The sequence below is a fragment of the Pelophylax lessonae genome, assembly GCF_965119305.1.
Source record: "Pelophylax lessonae genome assembly, chromosome: 13".
NCBI lineage: Eukaryota > Metazoa > Chordata > Amphibia > Anura > Ranidae > Pelophylax > Pelophylax lessonae.
Genome location: NC_138780.1, coordinates 94,225,628 through 94,239,231, shown reverse-complemented (window position 1 = coordinate 94,239,231; position 13,604 = coordinate 94,225,628). Strand labels below are relative to the sequence as shown.

The 13,604-nt window shown below is 38.6% G+C and overlaps 1 protein-coding gene across 7 annotated transcripts in view; it reads left to right on the top strand.

The window, feature by feature from the left end:
- NPAS3 (neuronal PAS domain protein 3) overlaps positions 1–13,604 on the top strand; it is a 676,849-nt gene that overhangs the window by 442,202 nt on the left and 221,043 nt on the right. For all 7 annotated transcript variants that reach the window (XM_082275689.1, XM_082275690.1, XM_082275688.1 and 4 more), the window contains one exon: positions 2,503–2,585. In XM_082275689.1, coding sequence (XP_082131815.1) covers positions 2,503–2,585 — 83 coding nt within the window. The remainder of the gene's footprint in view (positions 1–2,502; positions 2,586–13,604) is intronic.

The following is a 13,604-nucleotide window of genomic DNA, read 5'->3' as shown; positions in this document are numbered from 1 at the left end:
TAATATGCTGCCGTAAACATGCACCAATGCACTGGAAAATACTGCATTAAACGTGCACTAACGCTCTGAAATATACTGCGTTAAACATGCACTAACGCACTGCAATATACCGCGGTAAACATGCACCTATGCACTGAAATTTACCGCGTTAAACGTGCACTAATGCACCAGAATAAACTGCGGTAAATGTGCAGTAACGCACTGAAATATATTGCAGGAAACCTGCCCTGACAAAATAAACTGACACTAAAGTAAAAATGAATAGTCGCACTTCACTCACACTCACTCACCTACGCACTGAAATATACTGTTTAAACGTGCAGCATAGCACTAAAATATACTGCATTAAACATGCACCTACGCACTGAAATATGCTGTGTTATATGTGCACTAAGGCACTGCAGTATACTGTGCTAAATGTTCACCTAGGCACTGAATAATACTGCATTAAAAGTGCACTAACGCACTAAAATATTCTGTGTTAAATGTGCACTAACGCACTGCAATATACTGCGGTAAATGTTCACCTACACACTGAAATATACTGCATTAAATGTGCACTAATGCAATGAAATATACTGCGTTAAACGTGCAGTAACCCACTGAAATTAACTGTGTTAAACGTGCACAAACGCACTGCAATATACTGCGTTAAACGTGCACTAGCACACTGCAATAAACTGCTGTAAATGTGCACTAACGCACTGAAATATACTGTGTTAAATGTGCACTTATGCACTGCAATATAATGCAGTAAACATGCACCTACGCACTGAAATGTACTGAATTAAACATGCACTAACGAAATGCAATTTACTGCGGTAAACGTGCACCAAGGCACTGCAATATACTGCGGTAAACGTGCACCTACAGTAAGCACTGAAATATACTGCGTTCAACATGTTAACGTGTTAAACGTGAACTAATGCACTGCAATATACTGCGGTAAACATGCACCTACACACTTCAATATACTACGGTAAACGTGCACTAACTCACTGCATTATACTGCGGTAAACCTGCACCTAAGCACCAAAATATACTGTGTTAATTGTACACAAATGCACTGCAATGTACTGTGGTAAACGTGCACCAACGCACTGAAATATACTGCGTTAAACGTGCACTAATGCACTGAAATGTACTGCATTAAATGTGCAGTAACCAACATGGTTTTAAATAAATCCCCCACACCCCTATGGCCCCATTGTTGGGCAATACAGTGTTCTCCTGGGTCTCAGTTCTCCCACGTTTGCATGGGTTTTTGGGTTTTTGTTTTTTTTTTAAGATTTTTTATTTCGATTTTAAAGATTTTAAAACATACATTACAAAGCCTATTGGGCATACCAAGGCATGCAAAACACAGTGAAGTAACAAAAAAGTACACTCAGACCACAGAGGTGAAATAGCTTACAATCAAAACTCAGGGTGGTGATATTATACAGGGAAGGATCATATCTATCATTTAGCGGCAGAAGCCCACAGACTCATATGGGCTTTAGCACATTGAATGGTATGAATGGAATTATCATAATGCTATATTTTGATATTTTCGGCGTTGTTTTCAGTGTGCTTTAGTTTTCTTTTTTTCTTGGCTACCGCTATATTATTGGACCAAGCAATAAATGGTTACTGATATATGCCACCAGCCATGTATGACAAAGTGCGATGGATGTTGTGCTTGTTGTACTTTTCTGCAGATTTCTAATAGTAAAAATTTTTGGAAAAGAGAATTACAGCACATTTGTATTCAATATTCTAAATAAATTCAGCTCATTTAGAAGCTACAGTATGTCACATCCTCGGTACATATAGCATATAGGCAATTTATATATAACCATAAAATACTGATCATAAAAAAATCCCAAAATATGTGGAGTTTTAGACTAGTGGTGGGACTAGCCCTTGACTTGCTTTCCCGGAATCACATTCCGCTTCTTCAGGAGAATGGATGAGGTGTGTATATAGTATATGTTGCTGTAAGTATGAATACTATACTGTAATATGTTTTTATTTTACCTTACATTGTACACCTCATTCATTCTCCTGATGAAGCGGAATGTGATTCCGGGAAACATAAGTCAAGGGCTAGTTCCACCCCTAGTCTGATGCTCAACATATTTGGGGATTTTTTATGTCCAGCATTTTAATGGTTATACATAAGTTACCTGTATAGTTATATATACCAGAAATGTGACACACACTCTGGAAGAACAAAATGTATTTAGGATATTGAAAATGAATGTGCTGTAAATGTATATTACATGTTTTTTATATGTTTTACGTTTTATATTTATTGGTTTGGGTACCCTATAAGTCCTCTGGGTGCATTTTTTATTTGTCACTATTTCTCTTAAATTAGGATTGGGTACCCTCAATATATTTTTGGCCCCTCTTCTCCTTTTATGCATTATGTAATATACAAATACATTGTTTGCACTATCTGCCAAAAAAATTTAATTTGATTTTGAAACCCATTTCTAAAGAGCTTTTCTTTTTTAGTTATAGGATCCCAGAGGAGGAGGAGTCCCAGCTCTGTGGCCATTGATGTCTTTGAATCTCATCTAGGAAGTCATATCTTACAGGTACAGAAAAGAAACGTGAACTTAATGGCAATGTATTAATTACCTATACATTGCAAATTATGTTATAACCGGGAAGCCAGGGGAAGGCTCCAATAGAACAAATCAAAGCTGCACATTTGTATTCTGTCTCTTTTTTCTCTTTAGTGAAATGTTGTTTTTTGTTGAATAAATGCAGACTTTTGCATAATAGCCATTACAGTTTTATTTTAAAAACTGTCCACTGAGAAAACATTATTTTTATGCTGTTGCCAGTTATTTGTGGTACATCATTTGGTAAAACCCAGGTAAAGAGTTAAACACATGAAAATATACATTGTGATCCATAGACCCCTACCATACACCACCACCTGGTCCCTGACATTTTTTTCTTCATTATAGTATAAAAATGTGGTTGATCATTGACCTACCCTAAGCCTATTCATGGTACAGTGAAAAGCATTTTTATTCCTACAGTTAGTAAACTTCCAGTATTAAACCTACTGCTCTATGTAATGCACAATAATCTGTCTCACACTACTGTCCCTCCCACTCCAGTTTTTCTGTATAGGGGATTGCAAAAGGGAAAAAAAATTGAAATGCAGGTTTTTTTAGAATCTGTACAACTCCAATTCCAAAAAAATTGGGACGCTGTGTAAAATCTACATAAAAACAGAATGCAATGATCTGCAAATCTCGTAAACCTATATTTTATTCACAATAGAAAATAGAAAACATATCAAATGTTTAAACTAAGTAAATGTACCATTATAAGAAAAAAAATTGATCATTTTTAAATTGATGGCAGCAGCATGTCTCAAAAAAGTTGGGACGGGGCCATGTCTACCACGGAGTAGCATCCCTTCTTCTTTTAACAACACTCTGTAAACATCTGGGAACTGAGGAGACCAGTTGTTGGAGTTTTGGGAGAGGAATATTGTCCCATTCTTGTCTGATATAGAATTCTATATAGATATAATATATATTCTTTATAGAATTCTATTCTCAGCAGTTCGGAGTCTTCTTTGTCGTATTTTTTTTGTTTCTATATGCGCCAAATATTTTCATTTGGTGAAAGGTCTGAACTGCAGACGGGCCAGTTAAGCACCCACATTCTTCTACTACGAAGCCATGCTGTTGTCATAAATGCAGTATGCGGTTTAGCATTGTCCAGCTGAAATCTACAAGGCCTTCCCTGAAAAAGATGTCTGGATGGGAGCATATGCTGTTCTAAAACCTGGATATGTCCTTCAGCATTGATGGTGCCTTTCCAGATGTGCAAGCTGCCCATTCTATACACACTAATGTACCCCCATAACATCATGTTGCAGGCTTTCAAACTGGGTGCCTATAACAGCTTGGAAGTTCCCTCTCCTCTTTAGTATGGGGGGCATGGTGCCCATGGTTTCCAAAAACAATGTCAAATTTAGATTCGTCCGAAGACAGAAGAGTTTTCCACTTTGCAACAGACCATTTTACATGAGCTTTTGCCCAGAGAAGACGGCAGTGTTTCTGGATCATGTTCAGAAATGGCTGTTCGTTTGCATGATAGAGCTTTACCTTGCATTTTTGGACAGCATGACAAACTATGTTCAACGACAGTGAGTTGTGGAAGTATTCCTGAGCCCATGTAGTGATTTCCATCATAAAATCATGTCTGTTTTAAATGCAGTGCCATCTTAGGGTCCGAAGATCACAGGCATCTAATATTGGGTTTCTTCCTTGCCCTTGTGCAGAGAGATTTCTACCGAATCTCAGAATCTTTGGATGACATTGATTGATATGAGTAACATTATTCTGAATATCAAACAATTTATGATGCATCCTTTTACAGATTGGCGAACCTCTGCCCATCTTTACTTCTGAGACACTCTGACTCTCTAAGATGCTCTTGTCATATCCAATCATGTTACTGACCTGTTGCTAGTTAACCTAATTAGTTGAAAAATGTTCTTCCAGCTCTTCCTTGTTAGTATCACTTACTTTGCCAGCTTTTTGTTGCCCTGTCCCAACTTTTTTAAAAGGTGTTGCTGCCATCAATTTTAAAATTACCTTATTTTTTTCTTAACCTCTTCCCGTCACCGCCTCCCAGTCCTTAAAGAGGTTCTGAATGTTGGAAGGTAAAAACAGGCATTTTGATCATGTGACCGCTGTGATGGGCAGTCAGTAGCCTCCAGTTACTGTGCCAGGTGCGCACGGGGAGCGTGCATCTGGCACAGTAATGTGTTTACATAGGGCGGCATATATGCAGCCTCTCTGCGTTAAAGCCCATCTGATAAGTGGCCGCATATATGCATACGACCAGCGGGAAGTGGTTAAAATGGTACATTTTCTCAATTTAAACATTTGATATGTATTCCATTTTCTAATGTGAATAAAATCTGGGTTTGTGAGATTAGCAAATTATTGCATTATCTTAAAAACTTTTTTGGAAATTGGGGTTGTATTTAAAATTACGTAATTTAGGATAAATGTTAATCTTTTCTTGTATATCTGGAGTTCATCTTAAACATAGGCTGATGGCTTTATCTTTAGTTGTAAAGGGTTAAAGTTTTATTACAGGTCTAGGAAAAAGATTGTATCCCTCTGTCATCATTCTTTTTAGATTTAGTGAGCCCTTTGAAATTGTCATAATGTCCTTGTAAATGATATTAAATCATGTTATTCCCTCTTCCATCTTGCCTTCTCTATTCATTGGGCTTATAAAATTACACAATTCACCTGTGAAGTCTTGCACAGTGTCCTTCCCAAAAAGTAAAATATCCTGTTATGGGATATAAAAACAAAGTGGTGTTTCAATCCTGTATTTTTAATTGTCTATTCTGAGAGAAGAGTGGAAATATTGATTGTTAAAGGTACTAAAAAAGTGAGGAAATGGATAGGTGGGTGGATGGACAGAAGAGGCCAACGCAAAGAAATTCATATGTCACAATATAAAGAATCATTTCTGTGTTTGCTTATTTCTAAATCAACAATATTAGAATTGAATACTTCAAAATATACAGCATGTGCCTTGCTTGTAGATTTACCCAATCCTACCGACTCTCTTTACAAGTAAAAATAGAGGATTTAAGAATTGCAGAATGAAGGTTTTCATGATGTAACGCACCATATTGATGGCCAAGCAGCTAAAGCTGAGCGGTTACTTCTCTATTTCTTCCCAAGAAATTAGCTGCCCAAATACCTTACCAATCATGATATTATCCCAAGATTGACAGCTTGAGGGCTGCAGATAACAAAAGCATGTTTGAAATCTTAACGTATAACTTAAGGCCATTCCTTTTTTTTTTTTTTTTTTTTAGATTTGGATACAGTAATGAAGGATTAGAACCTCTGTCAGGTTTATATTGCTGTAATGTATATATAAGAGGCACTAAAATCTCCTATATTGAATGTCTCATTTTGTGTATGACCGTCTTAGTTGGGTTGAATCAGTTTGGTGAAGCTTCTTTCATGAAGTAGAGAAACCCCAAATGAAAGGACATGAAAGGCTGGCAGGGAATTATTATAAAATGGCATTTATTGATACATACAGATGTAAAAACATAGAATATAAACATAATATTCATCAAAATGGTACAAAGATATAAAGATATTCCCCAAATACAGTTGCATAATGATCAACACGGCTGATTCCAAAAAGTATTAGAATGATGATGACATCAAAAAAGTACATATTTTTTACGGGGTAATGTAGTCTTATAACAAACATCGTAGCCTCAACGCGTTTCGTGGACCCAAATCGCCACTTCATCAGGAGTAGATGTGTGTAAAAAATCTATAAAAAATGAGTAAGGAATGTAAGCAACATGAGGATGATTACAATTGAAAGGGGAAATAAAGTAAAAAGAACAGGAGGGAAGAAAAGGGGGGATGAGCCCCAAAATAACTTCCAACCTTGCATAGCAGTTCACATGTTCGGCATTGAATCTGGAGAGCCACCAAACCTCTCTCTTTTTTTCAATTTATTGAATAGGGATGGAGATGCATGGCAAATCCCATCATGCATCTCATTTAAAGTCCCAAAATCCCCCCTTTTTTCTGCATACCGCAAATGAAAGAGGAGGTGCTAAGGGAAATCCAGCAGATAGAAGTAAGGGTGCAACACTAATGGAAAGTCCAGAATAGTTGATTATTAGAGGATCAATAAGGTAAGAAAGCCAAGCTGTTTCGGAAGTTCACAAAATCCTTCTTCATTGGGGCTTGTATGTTATGTTCTTCGGGAATGCCTGGACACAAAAAGGTTTGGAAATGTTTGTAGATTTCACACCCAAAATTAGCCCCAACAGGTAAGGCTAATATTGCTATTATTAGATGTGAAATCCATAAACACTTTCAAACCTTGTCAAGGCATTCCTGAAGGACATAACATACACGCCCTGAGGAAGTGTAAAATTTGTGAATCCTTGAAACATGTTTCATTTCTTATCTTGTTCATCTAATAATAAATTATTCTACACTCTTTCTCCATAGATGTGGCTTCCTTACTGCTATTTTACAGATTATTTTGTTGTCTGTGTCCCTGTTAGGGAGATTTACCCTCTCTATTGCCCTTATCACCATTGTTACCGGGAATTAAAGTGAGGGCAAATCCAAAAGTTTGAGTTTTCACCAAAACAGAAATAGAGGATAAATCATCCAATGGGGCCACTTGTTCATGTGACAGCTACCTAGGAGGGGGTTTTCCTCACTTTGGAAAGATATCCTCTCACTTCCTGTTCAGTCTACAGAACAGAAAGTGAAGGTATGGCTCCCTAATAAGGCACAGATGGAAAAAAAAAACCTGACAGCAGTTTTAATCCTTCTCTACTCTATCCAAAATGAAAATACTTTTAAAAAGAGTCACCTAAAAAGTAGTCCATATATCTTTTATTTTTTTTAATCATTTGCTTTGTATGCACATAATCTTTACTTAATATTTCTTCATCATCTGCATAACGTCTAAAATCAGGCTAACAATACAGGGGCTTCATACATTAGTCAGTCCAGCCAGCAAGTCAATTTTCTCTACCCCAAACTCGCTTATCCATGTCTATATGGATCTTGCTTTGTGCATTGGTCCAAATCATTTAGTAAAGGGGGGATTATGGCATTGGGTTGTTTTTCAGGGGTTGGGCTTGGCCTCTTAGTTCCAGTAAAGAGAACTCTTAAGGCCTCAGCATACCAAGACATTTGAACAATTTCACGCTCCCAACTTTGTGGGAACAGTTTGGGGATGGCCCCTTCCTGTTCCAACATGACTGCGCACCAGTGCATAAAGCAAGGTCCATAAAGACATGGATGAGCGAGTTCGGAGTGGAGAAACTTGCCTGGCCTGCACAGAGTTCTGACCTCAACCCAATAGAACACCTTTGGGATGAGCAGAGACTGCAAGCAAGCCAGGCCTTCTCGTCCATCATCAGTGTCTGACCTCACAAATGCGCTTCTGGAAGAATGGTCAAACATTCCCATAGACACACTCCTAAACCTTGTGGACAGCCATCCCAGAAGAGTTAAAGGAGCAAAGGGTGGGCCAATTAAATATTGAACCCTACAGACTGAGACTGGGCCATTAATTTTATGTGCCTGTAAGGGCAGGTGTCCCAATACTTTTGACAATATAATGTATTTTGCAGCTAAAATAGGCTTCATTTTTCATGCACCGCAAGGGTGCATGGTAGACTTCCAAGATAAACAGTTTAAGACTTTAGGGTAAAGATGTTGTGGGGACTGGCAGAACCGTGGACAGGAAGTGAGAAAATGTCATGACATCAGCCAACTATAAAAATGTATATATATATATATATATATATATATATTTATATATAGAGCATTTCTTTAATTCCTTCAGCTATGTTTTTTTTTTATCAGCATGCAATCTCCAGACCTCAGAGTACCCCAGTCATTTTAGAGTGGTGTCTGTGGAACAACTTCAGTATCTTTTCCTCCTCTTGCGACCATAGACATGCTTCTTTAACCACACTTCTGCAAGCAAAGCCTCTTGATCTGCGACCTCTGTCCTTTGGAAATACACTTCATTTAAATAGTTGATGAGGTTGCTTGGAAATACATATGAAAACTGTATTTAAGCTATTCGTGTCCTCTCAGAAAGCCGAGGTCTCTTGTGGAATCAGGCGGGCTTGGGGTGAAGACAGGGCAGGAGTTGTTAAGTGATGATAATTAATCACTGGCATGATTATAGAAAACACTGGACAAATCTAAGCTTTGTTATATCAAATAACTGAAAATAAATATTAAATCTATTATCTATAAATGTGGTAACTGTGGCTTTTTTGTGGAAAGGTGACATAGTGGAAAGCAGACGTTGTTATTGGTGTCTTCTACCTAGCTGTTAGTGATAGTTGATTATGATAAATGTTAGCGATGTCCTCTCGATGGTTGGAAAGAAGATGGAAGGGTTTGTTGTAGGAAGGGTTAATTCAGCAGTGCTCTTTCTCCGACACCTCTGATCAATTGGTAGATGAATGGATGGCTGCAGCCCCAGCGCTGACATTTAAACCAGGCATCTGCCTGTGATTGATAAAGTCCCGCAGGCGGCCATCAACACTGAGAGGGCAGGAAGGCGAGTATACGTATAATGGAGCATCCTTGCAACCTGTCTTTTTGCGGATTGGCAAAGAAAGGCACAGCTCAACACATTTACCTGCTCCCATTTTCTTTTGTTGATTTTGTGTCTTTTTTGTTTTATATATATATATATATATATATATATATATATATATATATATATATATATAATTTGTGGTGCTCTTTTTCAACCTTTTGACCTAGTTACCTTTCACCCCAATAAATCTACAACAGGTGATTGTGCAACACTGCAACTGAGTATTGTAAAATGCACCCCAGTAATTGTGCTTGAAATTGCACAGTGTGATCATTTTTATGTAGTATTGAAGACCAGCCACAGCAGAAATGGGTCTGGATGTGCCAGTGGTTTAGTTCATGTTCAGTAGCAAACACATATCATTTCATTGTCACAAACAGAAAACATTTCACAAGAGTCAGTTATGGTCATTGTTCATTCAGTATACATGGGGTTTATTTACTAAAGGCAAATAGACTGTGCGCTTTGCAAAATGAAGTTGCACTCTACAAGTGCAGGTGTAGATGAGGTAAAGCTTCACTTTGCAATGAATACCCAATCACATGCCAGGAAAATAGAAAAAAACAGCATGTTTGCTTGCATATGATTGGATGATGGAAGTCAACAGAGCTTTTGCTCATTTACTAAGCTCTAGAGCAGCTGCTCTTGCAGAGTGCACAGTCTATTTGCCTCTAATAAATCAACCCCGTAATGACCATGCAGTAAACACAGAGCACAGTAGCTCTAACTGACCAGGAAAGGTTGTGTGTACATTCCCTGAATTTTAGTACACATGAGCATCCAGCTAAGGAAGAACTACTTTTGAAGAGCATGTTAGCTCTTCCAGGGGAAGCCCTAATAAAGTAGGACTTAATAAACATGGACTGAAGCATTTAGTGCATCCAGCATTCACTATGAAGCAGCACAAAGGTTACTTATTTACTGAATACCCAGCTGTATTGAGCCGTTCAGCTCATTTTGGATTTTACACAATTGTCAAGAGAGCAGTCAGTATGCATTATGAGTTCTTGCAGAGATCCAGTATACAAGGTGTAAAAGTCATCGGAGTTATAGGGAGACATAGAAACATTTCAGGACTATCTGTCCCTTTATTATTTTAGTTCCAAGCAGCTCATTAAAATTGTTCTACTTTTCCAACAGTGGATTCAGTAAAACAGACTAGAGATACCATGGTGTAAATTACACTCCTCTATGTACCCCCATTGCTTCAAAGTAATAGTCCAAGATCCTTCTGGGTAATAATGGTATGCACTTCAGTTAAACCTGTAATATGTAATTCTAAGACAAATCACCGGATCCAACAATATCTCAGTGCTGTGATGCACTGCAGAAGGAGTTGGTTAGTTGTCCTCCATGTTTTTTTGATGTGTGTGCAAGTTATCTTTGTGCTGTTGTGAAGTCATATTTAAAAGAATGTATTTTTATCATAGTGGCACCATAGTGTGCCCATTCACGTGATTTACATAATGATAACTGTATTAGACCATACATCTGTAAAGCAAAAATACTGTATGGGTAGGGACTCTGCCTTAAGCTGGTGTGTCCCTAGCCCAAATTTAGTGTTGACAGCTAGGCTGTAGCCAGCCTGACCAATGCTTGTTTATGTTATCTGGGTGCATTTAAGTTAGGTTTTGCCTAAGCCAGAGGATGTTGTTTGCTTCTACCCGCTTTTGGGGATGGTTCTCAAGTAGACAGAATGAAAAGATACAATGTTGTGGGTTATAAATTTATTGTATTGCACCATGGCGAATCACTGAGGGTTTTATTTCAGTGATGTAAGCTGGGGAAGGGAGTAAATATTTGCAAAGACTTTCTAGAAGGGTCCTTTCCACCCAGGCTTTGTCTAAAGAAGATATGTTTATGTGAAGAGGTCCAGTCTTTGCTTCCCAGGCTTTGCCTGGAGAGGATGGCCGCCCATTCCCACATTAGGTTTTGAGGATTCCATCACGCTATCCAGCAGTAGAGAAGTGTCCTGGAAGCGAGCGGTGCCCATTTCCTTTATGCTTGTTCATATGCTACGTTTGTGAGTATATTGTACGCTACCCTTCTTTGATTTTAATAAACTTTTAAGTGGTAATGCACAAGGTCGGTGCGCCCTTCTCTTGTTGTTTTCTTGTAGCGCCCATTCCCGCTACCTTGGTAGAGAGGTCCAGTTCATGCTCCTCTGTCCTCTTGTCTTGGTAAAGAGGCTGATGCTGAAGATAGTTCTGCTTAGTCAAGTGCTGGCATCAGCTTAAAAGTTCACAAGCGCAAATTGCCAGTCTTGGCTTAGTACTAGCTCAGTACTAGCCCATGAGGAGAGCTGAAGATACTAGGTAGCTGTCTATCTGGTCTACGGTATCTGTATTAGCCTGTGAAAGATATTGCTACAAGTACTACAAGGAAATTGTTTGCTACTATTTTGGGGTATCTTGTATCCCCAACATTCTCTCTTTTGAACTGTTTAGCCAATACATTTTGCAAAAGAAGATAGACAGAGTGGAAGCCTGCCTGTCTGTCGCCGTTGGTGGGTCCTAGTGAAGCTACAGGCCAAATCACCAGTAGAAAGGCTAGGAGGACCCATAAACCCCAGCAGTTGCTAGGGGGGTCCTTGTTACATACTGTATGTTTCAACAATACATATCCAGAGATTCCACACATACAGTTGACTTTGTTAAAAATCTGTCTGAGATCCTACAAGTATACAAAGATTTATTGTGCAAAGAGCAGAAAAAAAGCAGCGTAAAATATTAAATATCAGTTCTACTACTACTACTTCCGCATCCATAATTAGTCCATAAAACCATAAAAATAGAGAGAAAACAGGGAGAGGCCAATTTACCCTCCTGTTACCCACTAGCAGTAGGACTTTAAAGAATGTGGAGTTGTCACAAAATGGAAAGCATCATAGACTTGATTTCATAAAAAGATTATACATATCAAGACAAAGGTACCATCAACATCAATACAGACTATCATTGCTGAGTATAGAAACATGATAAGGCGGTCCTACGCGTTTTGCAGAACATACTATTCATCATTTGCTTCATCAAGGACCATCAGTTGATCCAAATGTTTCTACAAGCTTAAAAAAAGATATATGACATGAAAAACCATAATTCAAAATATACACATCAGATCAAATGAAAACAACATACATTTGTAGAGAGTAATCATAAAAGTGCTCACCATAACACATAATCAAAAGCTTAATGTATTTAGTTTCTTTGAGCTTAGGCAAAATAAAGAACCCAGCACTCTAGAGCAACCGAAAAGCCACTGGACAGTGTGGGCAAGGTGTGCACCGGACTGTGCCCAGAAACAGCAAGACGGGCAGAATTACCAGAGAGGCTGAAGGCGGCAGGGAGCTAGAGCTGTGCTTTCTATGGTGGATAGCATAACCAAGGTCTAAGATCTATAAAACCAAGTGAATAATAAATAAGTATATAAAGTACGAAGTGCAAATCAGAATATATAGATATATGAATATGTATCCAACTTTCAGCTATCCCATCATAGGAGCCATCTCCATCTACAGTTTATATTAAAGCTATCAATTTCTTGTTGTAATAATAATCAGTATTTTGCAGGGATATATTCCAAAGAGCCTAAGATGCTGTAATGTGGATGCATAATGTGGCAGCGATTAAAACTTAATTGGCCAAAAAAAAGGGGGGGAGAGAAAGAATAGTGAACCCCCCTCCCTATATAGGGCCTCTAGGTACAAGAATAGCTTCATACGGCAACACTTCTTCCCTAATAGTGACACTTTGGGGTAGATCTCCAAGCAAGTGATACCTTATTGTGAACCGATAGGGGATCCCTCACCCACGCCGACGGGAACCATCTCATCCGGCGTCCTATAAGGCCGGTCCCACCACAAGCGACAGGGTCAAGCCTGACCCCCAAACGTCACATCCGGTGCAGGCAACATAACATTGCGCTGCGTGTGGGCCAGCGTGAACCGCAAACAGGAAGAGAATGTGCAAACAAGGCAACTATATGTGATATGTTCACAAGGAAAACAAAGGTCACCTGTCATGTCAGGCATACTTAGGCAGCCATTACTAACCTCCTTCAGAAAATGTTCATTGCCTGGCCAATTCTGACTTTGTTACTTCAAAATGAACACATTTTCAGCGAGTAAAGTGAGAATCCACTGTATACTTTCACATTCTGGATCAGTGCCTCAAAATGCATTGAAGCCAGATAATTAGCATTTTAAATAGGGGTACAGTACTATTTTTCCCAGTACAGGTTGGCTTTACCAGTAAGCATGTTAACAAATCATTCTGTATATCTATGCAGTTTATTTACAAAGCAACGAGGGAAGTAAGTCTCTCTAGCAGCCCATCATTTTCATTATTGGCCACCATAGCCCGTCTATAGAGGATTCTTGCTGTATCCTGGGGCATTTATTCAGATATCGGCTTATAACGATAGACAGCACTAGCTCAGCC